This window comes from Myotis nattereri (genome assembly GCF_964212035.1).
Source record: "Myotis nattereri genome assembly, chromosome: 3".
Taxonomy (NCBI): domain Eukaryota; kingdom Metazoa; phylum Chordata; class Mammalia; order Chiroptera; family Vespertilionidae; genus Myotis; species Myotis nattereri.
The window spans coordinates 67,971,234-67,991,640 of NC_138077.1; the positions used below are offsets into that span (position 1 = coordinate 67,971,234).

Genomic DNA, 20,407 nt, shown 5'->3' on the forward strand with positions numbered 1-20,407 from the left:
AGGAATTTGATTGACAAAGAGCAACAATTATAAAAAGAAATTGGGACGAGGCCTGGATTTAGGTACAATTATGATGAAGGCAGTTTGTTCAGTTTTTTGTTGTTTTTCCCCCCCAATATTGTGTCCCCCTTAGTTACTATTTTTAGGGCTTAATGTCTTTATATATTATCTCTTCAAATTCAGTTTTTAAGAAAGTATGTGATAAATTAATTTATGCTAAGGTTATAAATGGTTGACCAAGTGCTGTCCCTCTGAGAAAAACAGGTATTTTTTTTAAAGATTTTTCCATTTCATGATTATTATCAGCAGATCAACAGAGAACAGTTTGTAATGATTAGTCACATGTGGATACCAAGGTGTTTTTTTAAGCATAACACAATTTCAGAAGATGGTGATATCATTAGTATGATCCATCCAAATTATAATACTTAAAATCATGCAAATTATTTTACCATTTCACAAAGCTTCTTTTCAGACTTCTAGGTATTTTTCAAGTGTAAAAAGACATCTCAAAAAATGTGTGATAGAATTAAACTACAAAAACTATTTTGGAAGAGTAAGGAGTTCTCTAATTTTGGCTTTAAGATTTTATTTTAACTTCGTTTAAAAAATACAGTGGGGAGTGTATTGAGAAAGGTGAAGAAAAAGGAGCTTCCAGGTGATGGATTCAGCATGTCTGAAAATACTTAAGTAATGTAAAAAAAAAAAAAAAAAACACAAAAAAAACTTCAAGAGCTCTAGCTGGTTTGGCTCAGTGGATAGAACATCAACCTGCGAACTGAGGTGTTCCAGGCTCTGTTCCAGTCAAGGGCACATGCCCAGACTGCAGGCTCGATCCCCAGTATGGGGCATGTAGGAAGCAGCCAATCAATGATTCTCTCTCTTCATTGATGTTTCTATCTCTCTTCCCCTCTCCCTTCCTCTCTGAAATTAATAAAAATATATTTTAAAAAAATCTTCAAGAGAAAGAATATATTATAAATAAAAGTCAACAAGATCAAGAGATGAACAATTTTTGCAATAAATGTGCCCACAGGAGGAGGCCTTCCTGAAGAATGCTTGTTTACAGCATCCTTAGTAAGATGAATTGGTTATGCACAATGAGTTATCTTTCACTAAATGCAATACTTTTCTAAAAGTTCCTACACTATCATTTAGCTATAATATTTTTAGAATATGTTTTACATTGACTACCCATCTGCCATTTTTAAGTCTCAAGAGTCTCAGCAGAATTGTGTTGCTATTGTCTTTTAATTGATTGAAATATTCTGTGTTCTTCAAGGCATGTTTAATATAAGAGTTAAATACCTTTCAAATCTCAGAGTACCCATTTTCATCAAAATCCACAAATGAACATGACTTTGGCATTTAGACAATAAACACCAGCTTGATGGATAACCTCCTGTAGCACATCACCATTATCAGCTAAAACATGAACACGGATCTATACTGATGGAGTTTCTCAAATATATTTTTTACCCTTTTTTTTAACATAACCTTGGTTTCTTCCACAATTTCTTCAAATTTTACTTTTGGTAAAGGTTCAACAAGGAAACTATGTGATACCATTCTACCATAAAAGTGTACTTCTCTTCTATGGTAAAAACAGGATCAACTTCAGTAGCACAGTATTTTTCATTTACTTGCAATAACTTTTTTGTACATATGTCTGTAACTAGTTTATAGTTATCAATAATATTATGACATGGCAGGCATCTTTTCCCTTTGTAGAGAAATCTACTTAGTGTCATATCAAAGTCTGTGGTGACCTGAAGTTTGGCAGCTCATCTTTTGATGAAACCAGTGATAATTTCTGTTACTTTTGTAGGATTCTGTGGCAAACTGAACTTTCAAATTCTGGAATCATTTTACATGTCCAGACTTTTTTTTTTGTTATGCAGGCTTCCTTAAGGCACTCTGAGTTCTTCTGTCATTAATTTTGTCCTAAAACAATGGCATAGGTGGTAAACAATAACTCAAGATGCAGGGCTTATATACAGAGATCTCTATGATCTTGGTCTTCAGCCTCATCTTCCTCCTCAGGCTGAGTATGTACTCGGCCAGCACTAGTGGTTCTCAACCTTCCTAATGCCACTACCCTTTAATACAGTTCCCCATGTTGTGGTGACCCCCAACCATAAAATTGTTTTCATTGCTACTTCATAACTGTAATTTTGCTACTGTTAAGAATCGTAATGTAAATATCTGATATACAGGATGTATTTTCATTGTTACAAACTGAACATAATTAAAGCATAGTGATTAATCACAAAAACAATATGCCATTATATATGTGTTTTCCGATGGTCTTAGGTGACCCCTGTGAAAGGGTCATTCAACCCCAAAAGGGGTTGCGACCCAAAGGTTGAGAACCACTGCACTAGAACATAAATGCTGGAACAAGTTACAGTGTGTACTCTTGCCATGATCACCTAGTCCAAAGATGGGACCCTCATACTCTTCCTGGCCACAAAAAGAAGATAACATGCATGAGCTTTCAAAGTGTGAGGTTAGTGTTCTCGCTGTGCAGAAGTCCCCAGAAACTGGTAGTTTAACAAAAAATATAATTTTAAATCAGAGAAATGCATCTGTAATTTGCAACTGACCTAATTAGAAACTATATGAAAGAAAGGGAGAACAACATTTCAGAGGATAGGAAAATGGATTGAGATGTGATCAGAGACATAAAAGATTTTAGAATTTGAGAACAAGAGTGGTGAATTTAGAGAATCAGCATCCAAGGCAACAGGGAACAGAGGGACTGAAAATTATCCTAGAGACTGAAATAGGAATTAGACCCAGTGCTGCCATAGGCTCTCTCATTCCTATGTCCCTACCACAGGTCCTCAACCCCTCAACTCTAGTCTCTCCATCACCCTCTGTCAATGGAAAGTAGAAAGGGTTGTTAAGAAAATTTTAGGCACACCTATCAAAAGCCCGAGAAAAACCAGATAGAACCATGGGCAGGATAAGCAATGCATCTTCAAGATTTAGGAAGAATATATAAAATTTGAAGGATAAGGAATGCATGCTTAAAGAGCAAAATAAAGAGCCCATGTGATGTCAGGAAGAGGTACTCTGAGGCCCAGAGGGGTGTGTGTGTGTGTGTGTGTGTGTGTGTGTGTAGTGAGCTTGTTGATTTTTGGTAATGGAGCAAGTTGGAGGCATAAGGGTCCATGGAGATTCATATCATTTTTCTGCTTGTCTAACTTTGAGAGACTGAATTAAATGTGACTTTCATCTCCAGTGGACCAGATGAATGACAGGGAAAACCAAAAACAAAAAAGTAATTAAACAAATTTTCTGCTCCATGGTCTGATCACCTGAGTGTCAGGAAGAAAATATGTTCTCAGATGCTACTAACCTTATAAATTTGGGGCATTTAGTTGGTCAGATTGGTATCCCCATTTCATAGGTGCTTAAAGTAACATAAGCATCTGTTTCAGATTGAGGAAACTTGGAAGCTGAACTAAGGTTAGCTTCAATATTCTTGAATCCCAGCTTAGACTTCTTCAAGTTGATAAACAAGATGACAACAAAATAATACATTAAACCATATATTTATAAATTTAGTCTAAGTGCAATGAACTCAGAACCATGACATTCAAATAAATATGAGCTACATAAAATACATGTATATAAACAAATATCCCATATCACATGTTCACAATTATCAAGGGCCTTAAAAACTCTGCTGTGGGATTATTTCACCAGAAAACCATCCATTATCATCCTTTTTCCTGCCTCTGAATATTGCATAAATCTATTGAAATAAACATACTGGAAGAAAACAAATCCCATTGCCAATGCCTGCCATGAGTCTTGCTAAGTGCATCATCTAATATTGGATGTCACATTACAGCACAATCCAATGAGTAGGAACATGTTTCAAAACTAGTTTGGGAGTAAGCAATCAATATGTACTTGTTGGATCCTAATGTGTTTTTGTCAATGATTATAAATAGAACAACTCACTGCAGGGAATTTTCTATGTTTAGGGATAAAAAATGACAATTTGTTAACAAGGACTTCTTATTCTTGTACAAGTAAAAATACGTGTGTTTCACTGCCAGGAAAAGTAATGTTTATTGGGTTTTAAAGTTTCTTTCTAGGTTTCACAATTTCTAAAGCTATTTTCATTATAAAAATGATAAAGAGATGTGTAAGGATAAGTAAAGTTTTCAACTGGGGAAAGACAGAAAATGTGAGGGGTTACAATAGTTCATTCCAGTATGAAATCTATTAGAAAGACCAATAATAGACTTGTGTAAATTATAAAGTACTTTCAAGGTCTTTTCAGTTTTCCAGTGTCTGAGACAGAAAGTATCTTGGGTGGCTTGCCTGCTTAATATTGATGTGATACCTGGGGAAATTTTTTTTTTTTTTAAATTCCTAGCACACATAGTATTGTAGCAAGCATTTAAATAAAGCAAATAAATAAAAAAGGTTAAAAATTCCATTTAAGTAGGTCCTTTCTTTTCACTGTATTTATGTATGTTTTCTTTCTTGTCCTTGCCCATGTGTACATATACTCTTTCAAACACTCAAGAAATATTTGCTGAGTACCCATGTATGCCTGCCATTTTACAAACATTAGGACACAATAGTGAAGAAGACAGAAAAAGGGTTAGGTGCCTGTTCTTATGTATCTTATATTCTAGTATAATTTAAATAGACAATCAAATAAATAAAACAAAGGAAAACATCGGACAGTAACTGTTATGCTGAGAATTAAAATATGGGATAATATCCTATCTAATAAAAGAGAAACATGGTACTTAGCCGTACATCCGATACCCTTCCCATTGGCTAATCAGGGCGATATGCAAATTAACTTCCAGCCGAGATGGCGGCCAGCAGCCAGGCTACTGACGAACAGGAGGCTTGCTTGCTTCAGTGACGGAGGAATCCAACGTTCCCTGCCTGCCGCTGCTGGGCTCTGAGCTGCTAAGAAACATTGTTACAAATATCGAAGCTAAACAAAACCCCAGAAACCTGTTTTCAGTCAGCTGGGATCTCAGAGCTGAAGTCGCAACAAAGTTTCAAATACAGAAAGTAAACAAAGCCAGAAACCTGCTTTCAGCAGCGAGGTCTCACAGCTAAAGCTGGCTCTCACCTCCAGTGACATCCAAGAATAAAAAGAAAAAGGAAAAAAGGAGCGGTTGGGAGATTCAGTCACCTGCCAGCCTGAAAACGGCCCTCAGCCCCTCACCTAGACTAGCCAGGCACCCCAGTGGGGACCCCCAACCTGAAGGGGGTGTGACCAGCTGCAAACAGCCATCACCCCCTCACCCAGGCTGGCCAGGCACCACAGTGGGAACCTCCACCCTGATCCAGGACACCCTTCAGGGTAAATCAGCCGGCCCCCACTTGTGCACCAGGCCTCTATCCTATATAGTAAAAGGGTAATATACCTCCCAGCACTGGGATCAGTGGAGCCGCGAGGCCTCCCAGCACCAGGATCAGCATGACAGGGGGCAGCGCCCAAACACCCTGATCGCCCTGCGGCTCTGTGTGTGACAGGGGGCGGGGCCACAACCTCCCTATCTGCCCTGCTCTGTTCATGACAGGGGAAGGCGCCCCAAACCCCTGATCGGCCCTGCTATGTGCCTGATAGGGGGGAGCTCCCCAAACCCCTGATTGCCCTGCAGCTCTGTGTGTGAGAGGGTGTGGCGCCCCAACCCCCTGATTGGCCTTGCTCTGTGTGTGACAGGGTGTGGTGCCCCAACCCCATCATGGGCCTTGCTCTGTGTGTGACAGGGTGGAGCCACAACCTCCCCATTGGCCTTGCCCTGAGTGTGACAGGGGGGAGTGCCCCAACCCCCTGATCAGCCCTGCTCTGTGGGTGAAGGGTTGGCACCCCAACCTCCCCATCGACCATGCCTTGAGTGTGACAGGGTGCGGGGCCCCAACCCCCCAATTGGGCCTACCCTGAGTGTGACTGAGGATGGCATCACAACCTCCTGATCGGCCCTGCTCTGTGCATGACAGGGGGGAGCTCCCCAAACCCCTGATCGGCCCTGCTCTGTGCATGACAGGGGGGAGCTCCCCAACCCCCTGATCGGCCCTGCTCTGTGTGTTACAGGGTGCAGAGCCCCAACCCCCCTGATGGGCCATGCTCTGTGCGTGACAGGGGGCAGCACCCCAACCCCCTGATTGGCCGGCTCTGTATGTGACAGGGGTGGCACCACAACCCCCTGATCCATCCTGCTCTGTGTGTGACAGGGGGTGGCGCCGCAACCTCCCCATTGACCCTGCCTTGAGTGTGACAGGGGGCAGCGCCCCAACCCCCCAATCGGCCCTACCCTGAGCGTGATTGAGGGTGGCATCGCAACCTCCTGATCCACCCTGCTCTGTGCATGACGGGGGGGCACCCCAACTCCCCAATCAGCCCTGCTCTGAGCCCAACCAGGGGCTGCGGGGCAGGCACCTAGGGATTGGGCCTGCCCTCTGCCACCCAGGAGCAGGCCTAAGCCAGCAGGTCGTTATCTCCCGAGGGGACCCAGACTGCAAGAGGGTACAAGTGGGGCTGAGGGATACCCCCCTCCCACCCACCCCCCCTGCCAGTGCACAAATTTTTGTGCACCGGGCCTCTAGTAATTATATAATTAGTATTACTAGAGGCCCGGTGCACAAAAATTTGTGCACTGGCAGGGGGGTGGTGGGAAGGGGTTATCCCTCAGCCTGGCCTGTGCCCTCTCGCAGTCTGGGACCCCTCGGGAGATAACGACCTGCTGGCTTAGGCCTGCTCCCGGGTGGCAGAAGGCAGGCCCAATCCCTAGGTGCAGCCCCTGGTCAGCCTCAGAGCAGGGCTGATTGGGGAGTTGGGGCGCCTTCCCCTGTCATGCACAGAACAGGGCAGATTGGGAGGTTGCGATGCCACCCTCAGTCACGCAGGGGTAGGGCCGATTGGGGGGTTGGGGCACCGCCCCCAGTCACACTCAAGGCAGGGTCGATGGGGAGGTTGCGGCACCACCCCCTGTCATGCATAGAGCAGGGCCCATCAGGGGGTTGGGGAGCTCCCCCCTCTCACTCACAGAGTAGGGCCGATAGGGGAGTTGGGGCACTGCCCCCTGTCACACTCAGGGCAGGGCGGATCAGGGGGTTGGGGCGCCACCCTCTATCACCCACAGAGCAGGGCCGATCAGGCGGTTGGGGAGCCACCACTGTCACACTCAGGGCAGGGCCAATGGGGAGGTTATGGCTCTACCCCGGGGGGGTGGGGGGTTGGGGCTCCGCACCCTGTCACACACAGAGCAGGGCCAATCAGGGGGTTGGGGATTTCCCCCCTATCAGGCACAGAGCAGGGCTGATCAGGGGGTTGTGGAGCCTTCCCCTGTCATGCTGAACCTGGTGCTGGGAGCCCTCGCGGCTCCGCTGATCCTGGTGCTGGGATGCCTTGTGGCTCCGCTGATCCCAGTGCTGGGAGGCATATTACCCTTTTACTATATAGGATAGAGGCCTGGTGCATGGGTGGGGCTGGCTGGTTTGCCCTGAAGGGTGTCCTGGATCAGGGTGGGGGTCCCCACTGTGGTGCCTGGCCAGCCTGGGTGAGGGGGTGATGGCTGTTTGCAGCTGGTCACACCCCCTTCAGGTTGGGGGTCCCCACTGGGGTGCCTGGCCAGTCTAGGTGAGGGGCTGAGGGCGGTTTTCAGGCCGATTGAAGCTCCCAACTTCTCCTTTTTTTCTTTTTCTTTTTTTAATTCTGGGCCAGCTTTAGCTCTGGCTCCAGCTCTGAGGCCTCTGCTGCTGAAAGAAGGTATCTGGTTTGTTTCAGTTCTATAATCGAAACAATGTATAACTTCAGCTCTGAGGTCCCGGGCTCGCTGAAAGCAGGTTTCTGGGGTTCTGTTTAGCTTCTATATTTGTTACAATGTTTCTTAAACTGCAAGCTCAGAGGCCGGCAAGGAAGGCGGGGAACGTTGGATTCCTCCGTCACTGAAGCAAGCAAGCCTCATGTTAGTTTCAAGCTGCCTGGCTGCCAGCCGCCATCTTGGCTGGCAGTTAATTTGCATATCTCGCTGATTAGCCAATGGGAAGGGTAGCGGTCGTATGCCAATTACCATGTTTCTCTTTTATTAGATAGGATAGCATAAGTTTAAGTTTGTGTTCAGCTTTTTGTTATATTATTGTCCAACAAACTCTTTTTTGCTCACTGCTACACAATTCCCCTCTCCCATATAATCAACAAGTATGCTTTAATTTATCTGTTCAACAATATTTATTGAGAACTAACTATATGGCAGGCATTATCTTAGGTGCTGGGGACACAGGTAAGCAAACAAAAAATCTCATGGAATTTATTTGCATTATAGTATTGAGAATAAGGGATGACAAATTAGTGAGGTAGAGTTTCAGCATAGTTTATTACTAATAACTCTATTTTTTATTAACACCATATAGGATAAATGTTAGTTTATTAAGTGTAGGCTTTCATCCCCAGTCTAACTAATATTTTTATTCTCAGTTTATAACCGATTGGTAAATATTTCCAGCTCCTAGCCTTGTCTACATAATAAGACATGCTGTTAGTACATTATGGCTATGGTTTCAATGGGCTTCATAATATTTCATTGACTTATTATCTTATCCTATCCCATATTCTCTTATTATTGGACAAATTCTTCCCAAATACCCCATCATTCTCATTCATACACACACATTTTTTATTTTTTTTTAGATAAATGACATTATATATCTACCTAATCTCACCCCTGTTATGTCCATTCAAAATCAAACACTGTTCTGCATGTTGTGTCTATTATTCATTTACTTAGATAGTTTTAAAGTTTTTTATCATATATCTAAACCATATGGTGTCTGGTTGTACTTGTTTTTAAATTTATTTAAAAATATTATTCCATATATTGTCACCTGGCATTTACTTTCTTGATTCAACACAATGTTATGAAGATTCATTCATGTTGTTGTATGTGACTGTCATTTACTCGTTTTTCATTACTCTATGATATTTTATTATATGACTATGCTACAATTTATTTATCTAGTCTCCTGGCTATGATCATTTAGATTATTCATAATTTTTGCTATTATGAATAGGGTACATATTTCCTGGGTATATAAGCTAGTGTTTTGTTGTGTGTGTGTTGGAATATTTATCCAGGAAAACAACTGTTGGATTGCAGTGTATGAAAATATTCATTTTTAAAACATAATGCTAAAGTGATGGTCATAATTTATACTCTCACTAGCAATATATAAAAATGTACATTGCTCTCCAGGCCGTATAACATGCAGTAATTACATACTTCTTAACTGTTGCTAATTTATTAGGTATAAAATGGTTATCTAATTATAGCCTTCATTTGCATTTCCTGATTAATAGAGAAGCTGAGAATCCTTTTTTCTAGCCACTGTTTCATGATTTGTAATATACCTTTTTGCTCATTGTTTATTGCTTTGTGCTTTTTTTCTTATTGATTTGTAGGCATTCTTTATTACCCATGACATAACATTTTGATCCATTGTGAATTATATAGTCTTAGTCCTTTTTCAATTACATGTGTGACAAATATCTTCTCTCATATTATAGCTTTATTTTTTTTTACCTTCTTTAAGGTGTCTTTTGATAAAAGATTATTTTTCTTAATTTATTTGATTCTATTCTTTCTATTTTGTTTATGGTGAGTTCTTTTTCTCTCTTCTTTAAGCCCTTCCCTGCCTTAAAGCTTGGAGGAAATTCACCTTTATTTGATTATGTTTTAGTGCTTTGCTTTTGACATAAAAAACTTAAAGTATACGGAGTTTATTTTGTAGAAGTACATTTTAATGCCTTTTTTCCTTATAAATTATCAATGTTTCTAGGTCATTTGCTTAGCAGTCTCTTCTCTTCCCAGTGCTCTACTATGTTGCCTTTGACACACATCTAAGTTCCACTTATTTGTGGCTCTTTGTGTGCTCTCTCTCTGATAATGCCTTTTCAGTCTTGTGTTTATTTAGACAGTGAGTTTACAAGTGTCTCTTGTAGTCAACCCTTGAACAACACTGGGGTTTGGGGCCCTGATCCCTTTGTAGCTAAAAATCCGCATATAATTTTAACTCCTCCAAAACAATTGCTAATAGCCTAATGTTGACCAGAAGCCTTACTCATAACATAGTTGATTAATACATATTGTGTGAAACTGTACTCTTAACATAAACTAAGCTAGAGGAAAGAACATGCTATTACAAAGATCAAGAGGAAGAGAATACATTTACAGTACTATATATATTCATTGGAAACAAATCCACATATAAGTAGATCTGTGCAATTCTAACCCATGTGTTCAAGGGTCAACTTATATCATTAACATATTTATTAAAATAAATATGACATTAAATTATAGAGGGTGATACACAGACTAATGTTGATAGTGTCTCATGAATTAAAAATTATGATTAACTCAAGTCTGTGAACCTGATGTCCATAAAAGAGATGAAAGAAAGCAATAAATAACACTATACAAAACAATATTAGATGTTTCTCTTTTATTTATTTCCTAAGGACAAGTTCCGAGCAGGGAGATGACTGAGTCAGGGGGTAGAAAAGATTTTGAGAAATTTTAAAGGTACAACTTAATGCATGCCAAAAGGAACATGGCCATTTACAGTTCATGGCAAAGAGCCTAGCAGATAAAGTCATAGCCCCGCCCCTTCGGCATCCAAGGTTTCACTTCTGCCACATCCCTTGCTATGCTGTCACAATAGTGATCTTTGTCAATTCCTGCTACACAGTGGCTGCAGACCCTGCAGGTGCTAGGTGGCCAGATTAAAAGTAAAAAATCATTTCTGTGCCTCACCTGGGCTCCCTCTTTCGTTTTTAGTGATAGTATGGATTCTGCTAGGATGCTTTTTCTATAGATATACTAAAAGCTTGCACTTCTACCTCCATTACTTATATCTCTAATCAGATGTCACCTTAAATTTAAGGTATTGAAAAGCTTTACTCTATTTAAAATAGGAACTCACTCTGACCCTTTCTTCTCACTGTCCCCCTTTGCTGCTTTATATTTTCTATCTCACTCATCATCATTTGTCTGTCTTTCCTCAACCAGGATTTGGAACTTAGATCTGCCTATTCACAGATGTCTGCCCAGCTCCAACATTAATGCTTCAAATATGGTAGATGCCTTATAATTCTTTGCTAATATTATGAACAAACCACATAGGAGTCACTCAATTTGTGTGTTGGAAGAATGAATGGGGCCCGGAGGACTAAAAGGGACTCATGGTTATACTTACAGTTTTTGATGTCTTTCCCACTGGAGGTCCAGGAGTAGTTGAAGCCTTGGGTAGTCACACTGGAATTGCTTGCTGTAAGACAAAATTTCCAGAATACAAGCTTTTTATAAAGATGTAATTTAACTTTGCTGTGATGTGCTGAATTTTTAATCTATGTGACTTTGGGGAAATCTGAAAATTGAAATATGCTTCCCTATGCAGTAACACTAGCTGGCATATTGAGGGAAAGTTCTGCAGCTTGTGTTTAATGCCAACTAGTCATAATTTACTTTCTTTTTCTGTTCTTGTAACCAACTCAGATGACTAGAAGTGCTGTCAAGACTACTTAAATATTATCTTAAAATCGCATGACAAATAAAAGGTATCTATAATAATAAAAGCATAATATGCTAATTAGACTGGACAGCCAAATGATCTTCTGGACGTCATTCCGACATCCTTCCTGATGAAGCCGTGGTGGTGGGGGCCAAGGCAAAGGCGGTTAGGGATGATCAGGCAGGCAGGAAGAGTGGTTAGGGGCAATCAGGCAGGCAGGTGAGTAGTTAGGGGCGATCAGGCAGGCAGGCAGGCAAGTGGTTAGGATCCAGCGGTCCCAGATTGCAAGAGGGTACAGGCCGGGCTGAGGGGACCCCCCATGCACAAATTTTGTGCACTGGACCTCTAGTAGTATAATAATAATCACTAACCCTTATTTTTAAAATTATAGCGATTGTCATATCAATATATAGTGACCAGGTTACAAATTACAACAAGCAACTCAAACCCAAAATGTCACCATCAAATGAGGAAATATAGCCTTTTGTCCAAACCTCCACATTATCATGTCTGTAGTAACACTGTGAGCCTGTTGTCTCTTTTGAATCATTTTTGGAAAGCCTTGCTATACTCACTTTGAGGTGTGTTGTTCGGAGTCAGGGTGCTCACATCTACAGGAGCCATTGAAGACGTAGCTAGATATCCTAGTTCAAAAACAAATTTTCCAAATTGTCATAGATATTCACATTCACATGTTTAACTCTGCCTCTATGATGAACAAGGGTGGCATGCAGAGCATGGGATATTACAGCTGGAAAGAATCTCAGTGAATACAGGGTATTCACTTCGTTTTATAAATGATAAAATTGAGTCCAAAAGGTACATGCTTATGGTTACACACTGAATATTCAACATCATTTATTTGATACTAACCCAATCTCCTAACGCCAAGTGCATTACATTCATACTTTCAAAATATATTGTTACAGTCTCGACTGTCTGACAGACTCTATCCTACATGGAAATAAAAATAAAGACAAGGCTCTGACCCTCATGGAACTTATAGTGAATCATCACAACTGTGTATAACATTTTAACATAGTAAATAGGGTTTTGTATTTACATTAATTCCTATCATTCAGAGTCACCTCTATCTTTTATAATCCATCATTTCCCATTCTCCTTCCCTCTCTCTTCCCCCTAAAATGAAAGACTAGTTCATATTCATTTGAATATATCTCTTCAGATGAAGCAAATTAGATTAAAGAAGAAAAATACCTAACCACACTCATTGAAAACATGTTTCTTGGAAAGACAAATTTTCAATATATTTTATTTATGTGCATTTTTCTTCTGTTCCAAAACATTATTTAGGTGGCTTACATAAATATGCAATGCAAAAAGATAAAAGAAGTGGAAAGGAAAAATAAGAGTAAGGAAAATATAGTTAGGAAAGGTAGAGTTCCATTGAAGCCTGAGTAGAGATAGTATAAAAATGCACTTCTTGATGTCATATACTTTTGGTTGCTGTGTGCCCCCCATTTGGTCAGAACTTTCTAGTAACAATGCTAAGAAATACAGTATATGCTATGCCATCAATGAACATCATATAGTCAGTCAATTTTTAAGAAAAACCCAGCTATTCCCTTTATGGTAATTAAAAATAAATTTCTCCCAGCCTTGATACAAAGAATATTGTATAATGTTTTCACTCTTCTCAAAAAAGATCCTTACGTTCTGACAGCCAGCATGCTCATGACCCCTCTACCTTTAGAGGCAGTGAGTGGCACCCCAGATTCCCAGGTACCTCAATTCTGGGAAAGGGTATGCCTCAGATAGAAAGGCATGGGTAATCAAATCTCTGAAGAATATACGTAGGATAAATAAATAAATTGGCATTGTGGTTTATGCATCTATGAGTTCAGCTATAGACATGATCAACCACAATCGTTTTGCAATGCAGCCTACCAATGAACATCAAAGATATGCTAAACCCCAGGTGTGTTAGGAACTGCCTCAGATCATGCTGTATGAGCAACTAAAATTGGCAGCCAGCCTGAAAATAGGCAGAAAAAAATGTTTTAAAGACCAGATATGAATAACTTTATTTCTGCAACAAATACTTATTGAGTGCATAGAATAGGGGATGAAATAAAGAGGAACTTGCCTCTGCCCTCATGGAACGCAGTTTAGAGAGAATAAAGGTCAGTGTGGAAGACCACTGGCTGATCACCGAAGCCAGCCCTCTTCTTTCTGGCACAGATACAGTGAGTAGAATTCCTAGTCTCCTGTGTGGTTAAGTGTGGTCTTGTATTGAGTCCGAGCCAATGGACTGTGAGTGATGATTGCCGTTTCAAGGCCTGACCTATAAAGCCTCCCACACATGATCCTGCGTGAGCTTTCCTCGGGTGCTATTTAGCTCTTATGGGGCAGGGAGACTTAGAAGGCATAACTTAAAGGAGACAGAGCTGCCGGCAGCCTGGGCTCTTGAATGACTGTGGGACAGAGCACCCAGCCGCTGGCTTGGCCCTTCATCGGCTATTAATGATAAATGGACTTATACTTTATCAAGTATAAATGAACAAAAGAAAAGTTTGGAATTTGTTGTTACTGCAGTTTGCTTCCCTTCCCTTGCAAACAGTAAAATCCTATTTGCAGTTCAAGGTGATAGAGCTATCTGACGTGGAGAAAATGCAGTGTACCATGGGATTCCGACGAGGGAAACATAACAACAGAAGTGGGAACTCAGGAAGGCTTTCTGGAAGTAGTGACATAGCAACTAGCCTGCAGGATGACAGATATTCATTAAGAAAATCTGGGAGTTAGGGGAAGAAAGAGGAGAAGCAAGGAGAAAAATATTCCATGCAGTGTGAACAGAAAGGTAGGAGAGGACTGAAGCCAGCTGAATATGTTGAAGATACTTTGAGCACAGTAAAGAGATGCAGATGGAGCCCTGGCAGGTGTGGCTCAGTTGGTTGAGGGTTGTCCAGTTTAATTCCCTGTTGGGGCACATACCTAGGTGTGGGTTTTGACCCCCTGCCAGGGTGAGTGTAAGAGGCAATCAATCAATATTTCTCTCTCACATCAATGTGATGTTCCCCCCTCTCTCTTTTTGTCTTTTCTCTCTGTAAATAAATAATAATTATTATTATTTTTTAAAAGAGATAAGGATGGAAATTAAAGAAAAAGCTATATTCCAAAGGCCCATGGAAGAATTGACATTCAACTAGAACGTACAAAATGCTCTAACCTTAAGGGTAAGTCAGTGGTAGCCTGAACTATACAGTGAAGGCTCAACAGAGCATGGTTAATGATTGGACATAGGAAGTAAAGAAGAGATAGAAGTCAAAATAAGTCCAAGATTTCTGTCTTGGGCAGCTTTTTGGCTCCCGCTAATATTAACTGAGGAAATAAACAGAGAAGAAGCAGTTTGGGAAGTGGCCAGAGACACGAAGACAAATTAAATTTTGGACACATTTATTTTGAGTGCAGATGAGACATTAAATTCCAGCAGAAGTCTGACCACATGAGTTTGAATCTTAACTGTGAAACTGAGATGCAAATAGTATTTGTGAGACACTAGCCTGTGGACAATAATTGAAATAGGTGTGAGTACCAGGGAGGGAAGGTCCAGGGAGGAAAATGGGTCTAATAGGGAACAATGAATACTCCTTTTGTATAAGGGACTGGCAGAAGAAAAGAAGATTGAAAAGGAGGGTCCCGAGAGGCAGGAAGAGAGTATGTGGTGAGAGAGAAGCCAAGGTGACTGAGGTGTCCAGAAGCAGGGCAAGTCAGTACAATTTAGCAATTATCTGTTAGCGAACACTATGTGCCAGTTGCTGGGTCAGTGATGTCCAACACTGCCAAGAAGACAGTGTCCATATAGCTCTCAACTGCTAGAAAGCCACTGCATCAGGCCCATCAACCTGTATACAGAGTCTAGGAGACAGATTTGCAAAGCACTTGAAGGCTTGCAAAAACATTGCAAATTTTGTATTAAAAGCTTGAATTCCAGAGCAAGACTCTCTGGGTTGAGTCCTGGCTTAGTTCTAAGTTAGATGTATGATCTTGGGGAAGTCTATTGATTTTTTTTCTCTCCTCCTTCAATTCCTCACTTGTAAAATAATACTTCTCCGGTAGGGTGATCACAAAGGTTGAGAGTCATTCCTATCAAGTTCTTAGAAAAGTGCCTCACACTTTAAGTGTTGAAATGCAATATCAGAAGCCACAAACTAGGGCATCCACAGTTTAGCGCAGGTGTTGAAAATGCAAGCATGTCCCACCGACAGGAGACTTGAATCTCCTGATGAGTTTTACAATTGCCCATTGCCCTTGTTCTTTCTAGGAGGTCCATTCGAGGCAACTCATCTCTCCTTCCCCAGGCTGACCCGAGTCAAGAACTACATCCCGAAAGACTGCATCGTAACTGGGTAATTGGCAGGGGTGAAGAGAGTGGCAGCTTTCAGGGGCATTAGCTCTATGATGGGGAAGTAATTTCTACTGGCAGTTACCTACATCTCCTCTTTCAATTCACTGAGCCCCAGTAGTTCAGATTCTTGTGTAGTAATTGTAACTTCTAGCTCGCTGACTCCCCCACTCATCAAAGAGGAGTGCCCAGCAGAGTCTATATAAAGAGCAGCTATGCTTCTCCTTGGTTATAATTTTATGAACCTATGGATCACAGAGTTAATTTAAATTTTATTTCTGTCACTGAGACGGCTTTATCTTTGCCCCTCTGTAGCAATTTCTTCAGCTACCTATTTTTAAAATTTTGTATTGTTATGTACTTTTTAAGTTATGTCATTTTGGGAGCAAGGGGAAGTAAAAAAATGCATAGAAGAAAGCAATGACTAGCCATAAATAATCATTAGATACTGTGAATTATTGAGATATGATGTGCTCCTCCTAATTAATAGAGGAAGAAAGGATGAAAAGGGGAAGGAGAAGGGGAGGGGACAAATAAGACTCTATTCATGTTCTGAACAATTTTCAGAAGGATAATGAAAATGATCTTTACTCTGGGACCCCATTACTTATGTGAGACTTTCACTGAGAGTCTATGGCCCCTAACTCCCCCCCCATGGGTCAGCATTATTCATTCATTCATTCATTCATTCATTCATTCATTCTTCCTCCCTCTCCTCCTCCCTCTCTCTTAACCTGAGAACTGACCTCCATAGAATTCACTGACTTAGTAAGTGAAAACAAAAGGAATCGTTTTAACAGGGGTAATGTAGTACCAATCCTATATAATAAAAGGGTAATATGCAAATTGACCGAACTGTGGAATGACCAGTTGCTATGACGTGCACTGACCACCAGGGGGCAGACACTCAACGCAGAAGCTGCTCCCTGGTGGTCAGTGCGCTCTCACAGGGGGACCGCCACTCAGCCAGAAGCCCAGAAGCTAGGCTCACAGCTGGCGAGTGCAGCAGTGGTGGCAGCCTCTCCTGCCTCCACAGAAGCGCTAAAGATGTCCAATTGCCCATCAGTCAGATATCCCTCGAGGGCTCCCAAACTGTGAAAGGTTGTAGGCTGAGGCTGAGGAACCTGCCCCCCTCCCCGCCGCCCTCCCCCGCCCCCCCCCCCCCCCCCCCGCAAAAGGCAAGAATCTCATGTACTGGACCTCTAGTGGTGATAATAAAGACAAAGAAAAAGAACTAGGAAATCATCAGAGAACATTGCATTTATTTGTAAGCTACACTACTATTACCTAGACATCTCAGGCTACCTTTTAAAATACCTTTTACTTAAAAGCAACCGACATTTTCCCTAGGAAGTTCGATTGCCCACACTGAGTGGCACTGAATAGTTCCATATGATTTAATTCTGGCAGAATCATTGTAACCCTGACGAAGTATGATAACTTGACTGGGAATTTCATTTGTATTAAACTGATTGATTAAATGATCTTTTCTTGAGGTCAGAAAATAATGTGACAAAAATCCTTGCTTACTGTGGGTTTGCTGTAAAAGAAGGAGAACTTATTCAGCTCCATGTAACATGTTGTTTGTGGACCACGTGGGAGGAGGAACATGTGCATGCTGCCTTGATCTTCATGTCACTGTACCCCTTGCCTGGCTTAGATATCATTGCTGCTCTATGCTTCCTCTCACAAGCAGGCCTGTGGAGTTTGCTGAGGGCTGAATATTGCCAATAAGCTGCTAGGAACAAAAGGGTCAATGACACCCCATCACTATCCTGAGGAAGCCAAAGGCCATTTCAGTCTTATTGGTCTCTAGCTGGATTTTGATTGGGTCTTGTCCTGAGGCTCTGAACCAGGTTGCACAGGTTATTGAAAGAGTGCTCCTTTACTACGAGACCTTGTTCATCATATAGAAGGCAGAGCGACGTCACTTAGAGAACTCGCCAGTTTCCTAGATAAATTAAATCCCACTCACTCCCCTCGGCTTTACACCATGACTTAAGGTTAAGGACTGTGGCCTTTTAATTTTTTTAAATGTTTTTATTGATTTCAGAGAGAGGAAGGGAGAGGGCGAGAGAGATAGAAACATCAATGGTAAGAGAGAATCATCAATGGGCTGTCCCCTGCACACCTGTTACTGGGGATCAAGCCGTAACCCAGGCATGTACTAAGACTGGCAATCAAACCATGACCTCTGGTTCATGGGTCGATGCTCAACTACTGTGTCACAACAGCCAGGCCAGGCCCCTTGGCCTTATATGAGTTGACCTCTAACAATATCCACATTGTTACCTCTTATGACTCACGGCAAACATTCTTTCATATATTCAACCAGCATTTGGGAGACTCTATCTTCCAAGCATTGTGCTTTGCACTGGAGTTTAAGTTCATGGAGGATATGGACATCAACCAGAAAATCAATCCAAATATGAGAACACACGAAAGAGGGAGGGCTGATTCAGAGTTCCAGTAATGCTTCCCTGAAAAAGTAGCGAAAGAATTGGGGCAAGAGAGGGGGGTGGTGGTAGTTTGCAGGCCACAGCAAGTCAAAGGCCCTGAGGGCAATCTCACATGTGTGGTTTAGTGATAGCAATGTGTGTACCTGTCCATTCCTGGTGGGCCTTAACAAATCTTCAAGGAGTGCTTGTTCTGTGTGATATTGTGGGGTATAACATGTCTCCATTCACACCCATAGCTTCAGTAGGACAGTGATCTAAGTAGGGTACATGGTGGTAGCAACACTGCTTATTCCTCAGCTTTTTATTGTTTTTAAATGAAATTCCTTCTTAAAGTCTGACCAGGAACCTCCGTAACTATAAGAGAACATATCTATCTCCTGACATCAACTAGAGAATTTAAAAAAAATTGTATTTTGTATTACTCTTAGCCAAGTCTTTAAAGGGCTCATTGATTAAGATGAAAATTACTGATTACTATCATGGAAGATGGAGAACATAGATAAGATTTTAAAAAGTGCAACTGAAGACAAGTTTCAGAAGCAAAATCTGAAGATATAATAGAAGAAAATAGTGATGAGGTAAAGACTTAAAATTAATATAAATTTAAAATGTTAACCAATTGATAAAAAGAAAGTAAACACAGTAACATTCTCATATAAACAAGAACTCAAAAAATACTTTTCTTGAAAAAAGTTACCTAATTAAAAGGTGACATCTGTAATACTTTTAACAGTAAAGATAAATTTTAAAAAAGTCTTTAAAGGACCCACTAAATAAATAAATACTGCAATCAAAATAAAACCTTCAGTGATGGAATGATAATAAAGAGACTGGCAGTAAATACTGAAATAGGTAAAAATAAATGCATATTGGTCACATATTTAAGTATCAAAGTTAATTTTATTCTTCACAACACAGCAAAGTCTCGTCAACATTTAATAGTTGGTTCTATATTATAACTTAGTATGTATACAAGTAGTTGTTTGTTGATTGCTTATGTATTCTCCAGTTTGAGTGTTTAGTGTTTTAAATCTTATTAGCAAATCTTATTACATTATAATAAGTTGTTTTCAGGCGAGTGGTTTAGGAGAAAACCCTTCATACAAAATATCATGTTTATATTATTTCATACACTACCATGAAGTTAGGTAAGAGGGCTTAAAACCTTTTATCATTTCCATTTTTACTCTTAAAAAAATTCCTCACTAAAATTAAACATTACCCCTTAATATTATCATTGTAATTCAATTAAGTCAAAAGGCATCTCTAGTCAGTTCTGAGTGGAATAGAGAAAACAGAAGCATGTTCTATAAGAGGTAATTTTACTTGGGTCCTCATGACATCAAAGCAGAAGCAAATCTCTTAATCCAGACTACAGCCATCTTTCCAGTAACCGGTCCTCTCACTGCTAGAGGAGAGACAGGAAAATACATGGTGGGTTAACTGGGGGAAATCCTACATAATAAAAGCCCAATATGCAAATTGTCCCCTGGACAGGGAGTTCTGCTGGAGTTCGACCACTTGCTCTGACATGTGCTGACCACCAGGTGGTGGCGCAGAACATGACAGGCACTGGCAATGCTGCACTGGCAGCGGGTGGCAGTGGAGGTACTGCAGGCCCCATTGGGCTCTGATGAGAGCAGGACCAGGGCGAGATGATGAAGCAGGTGAGTGGGCGGTGCCAGGCCAAGGCCAGTGCAAGCCACTGGTTGCCAGGCAGGGGCTGATCACCCGTTGATACAATCACCCCACCGCCGTCAAGCTCCCAGGCACTGAGGGAGCTGGGCAGGGGCCCGATGCCCTGCCAATCTGATCGCAGGACGAGCAGCAGAGGTGGCAGGGGGTGGGCCCGCAACCGGGCTCCCTCAGCACCTGGGAGCCAGGCAGTGGCAGGGCAATTGTGGGCGAACAGGCCCTGCAGGCGGTGACTAGCAGCAGTGTTTGGAGTGTTTATGTGTGTGTATGCTGTAAGATAAGGGTGCAATTTCATTCTTTTGCATGTCACTATCCAGTTTTCCAAGAACCA

The 20,407-nt window shown here is 41.4% G+C and overlaps 1 protein-coding gene across 1 annotated transcript in view; it reads right to left on the reverse strand.

The window, feature by feature from the left end:
- Positions 1 to 20,407, reverse strand: part of CD96 (CD96 molecule) — a gene marked incomplete at its 5' end in the record, with an annotated part of 90,908 nt that overhangs the window by 8,553 nt on the left and 61,948 nt on the right. The window contains 2 exons of the mRNA XM_081085991.1: positions 11,230 to 11,313; positions 12,132 to 12,200. Coding sequence (XP_080942117.1) covers positions 11,230 to 11,313; positions 12,132 to 12,200 — 153 coding nt within the window. The remainder of the gene's footprint in view (positions 1 to 11,229; positions 11,314 to 12,131; positions 12,201 to 20,407) is intronic.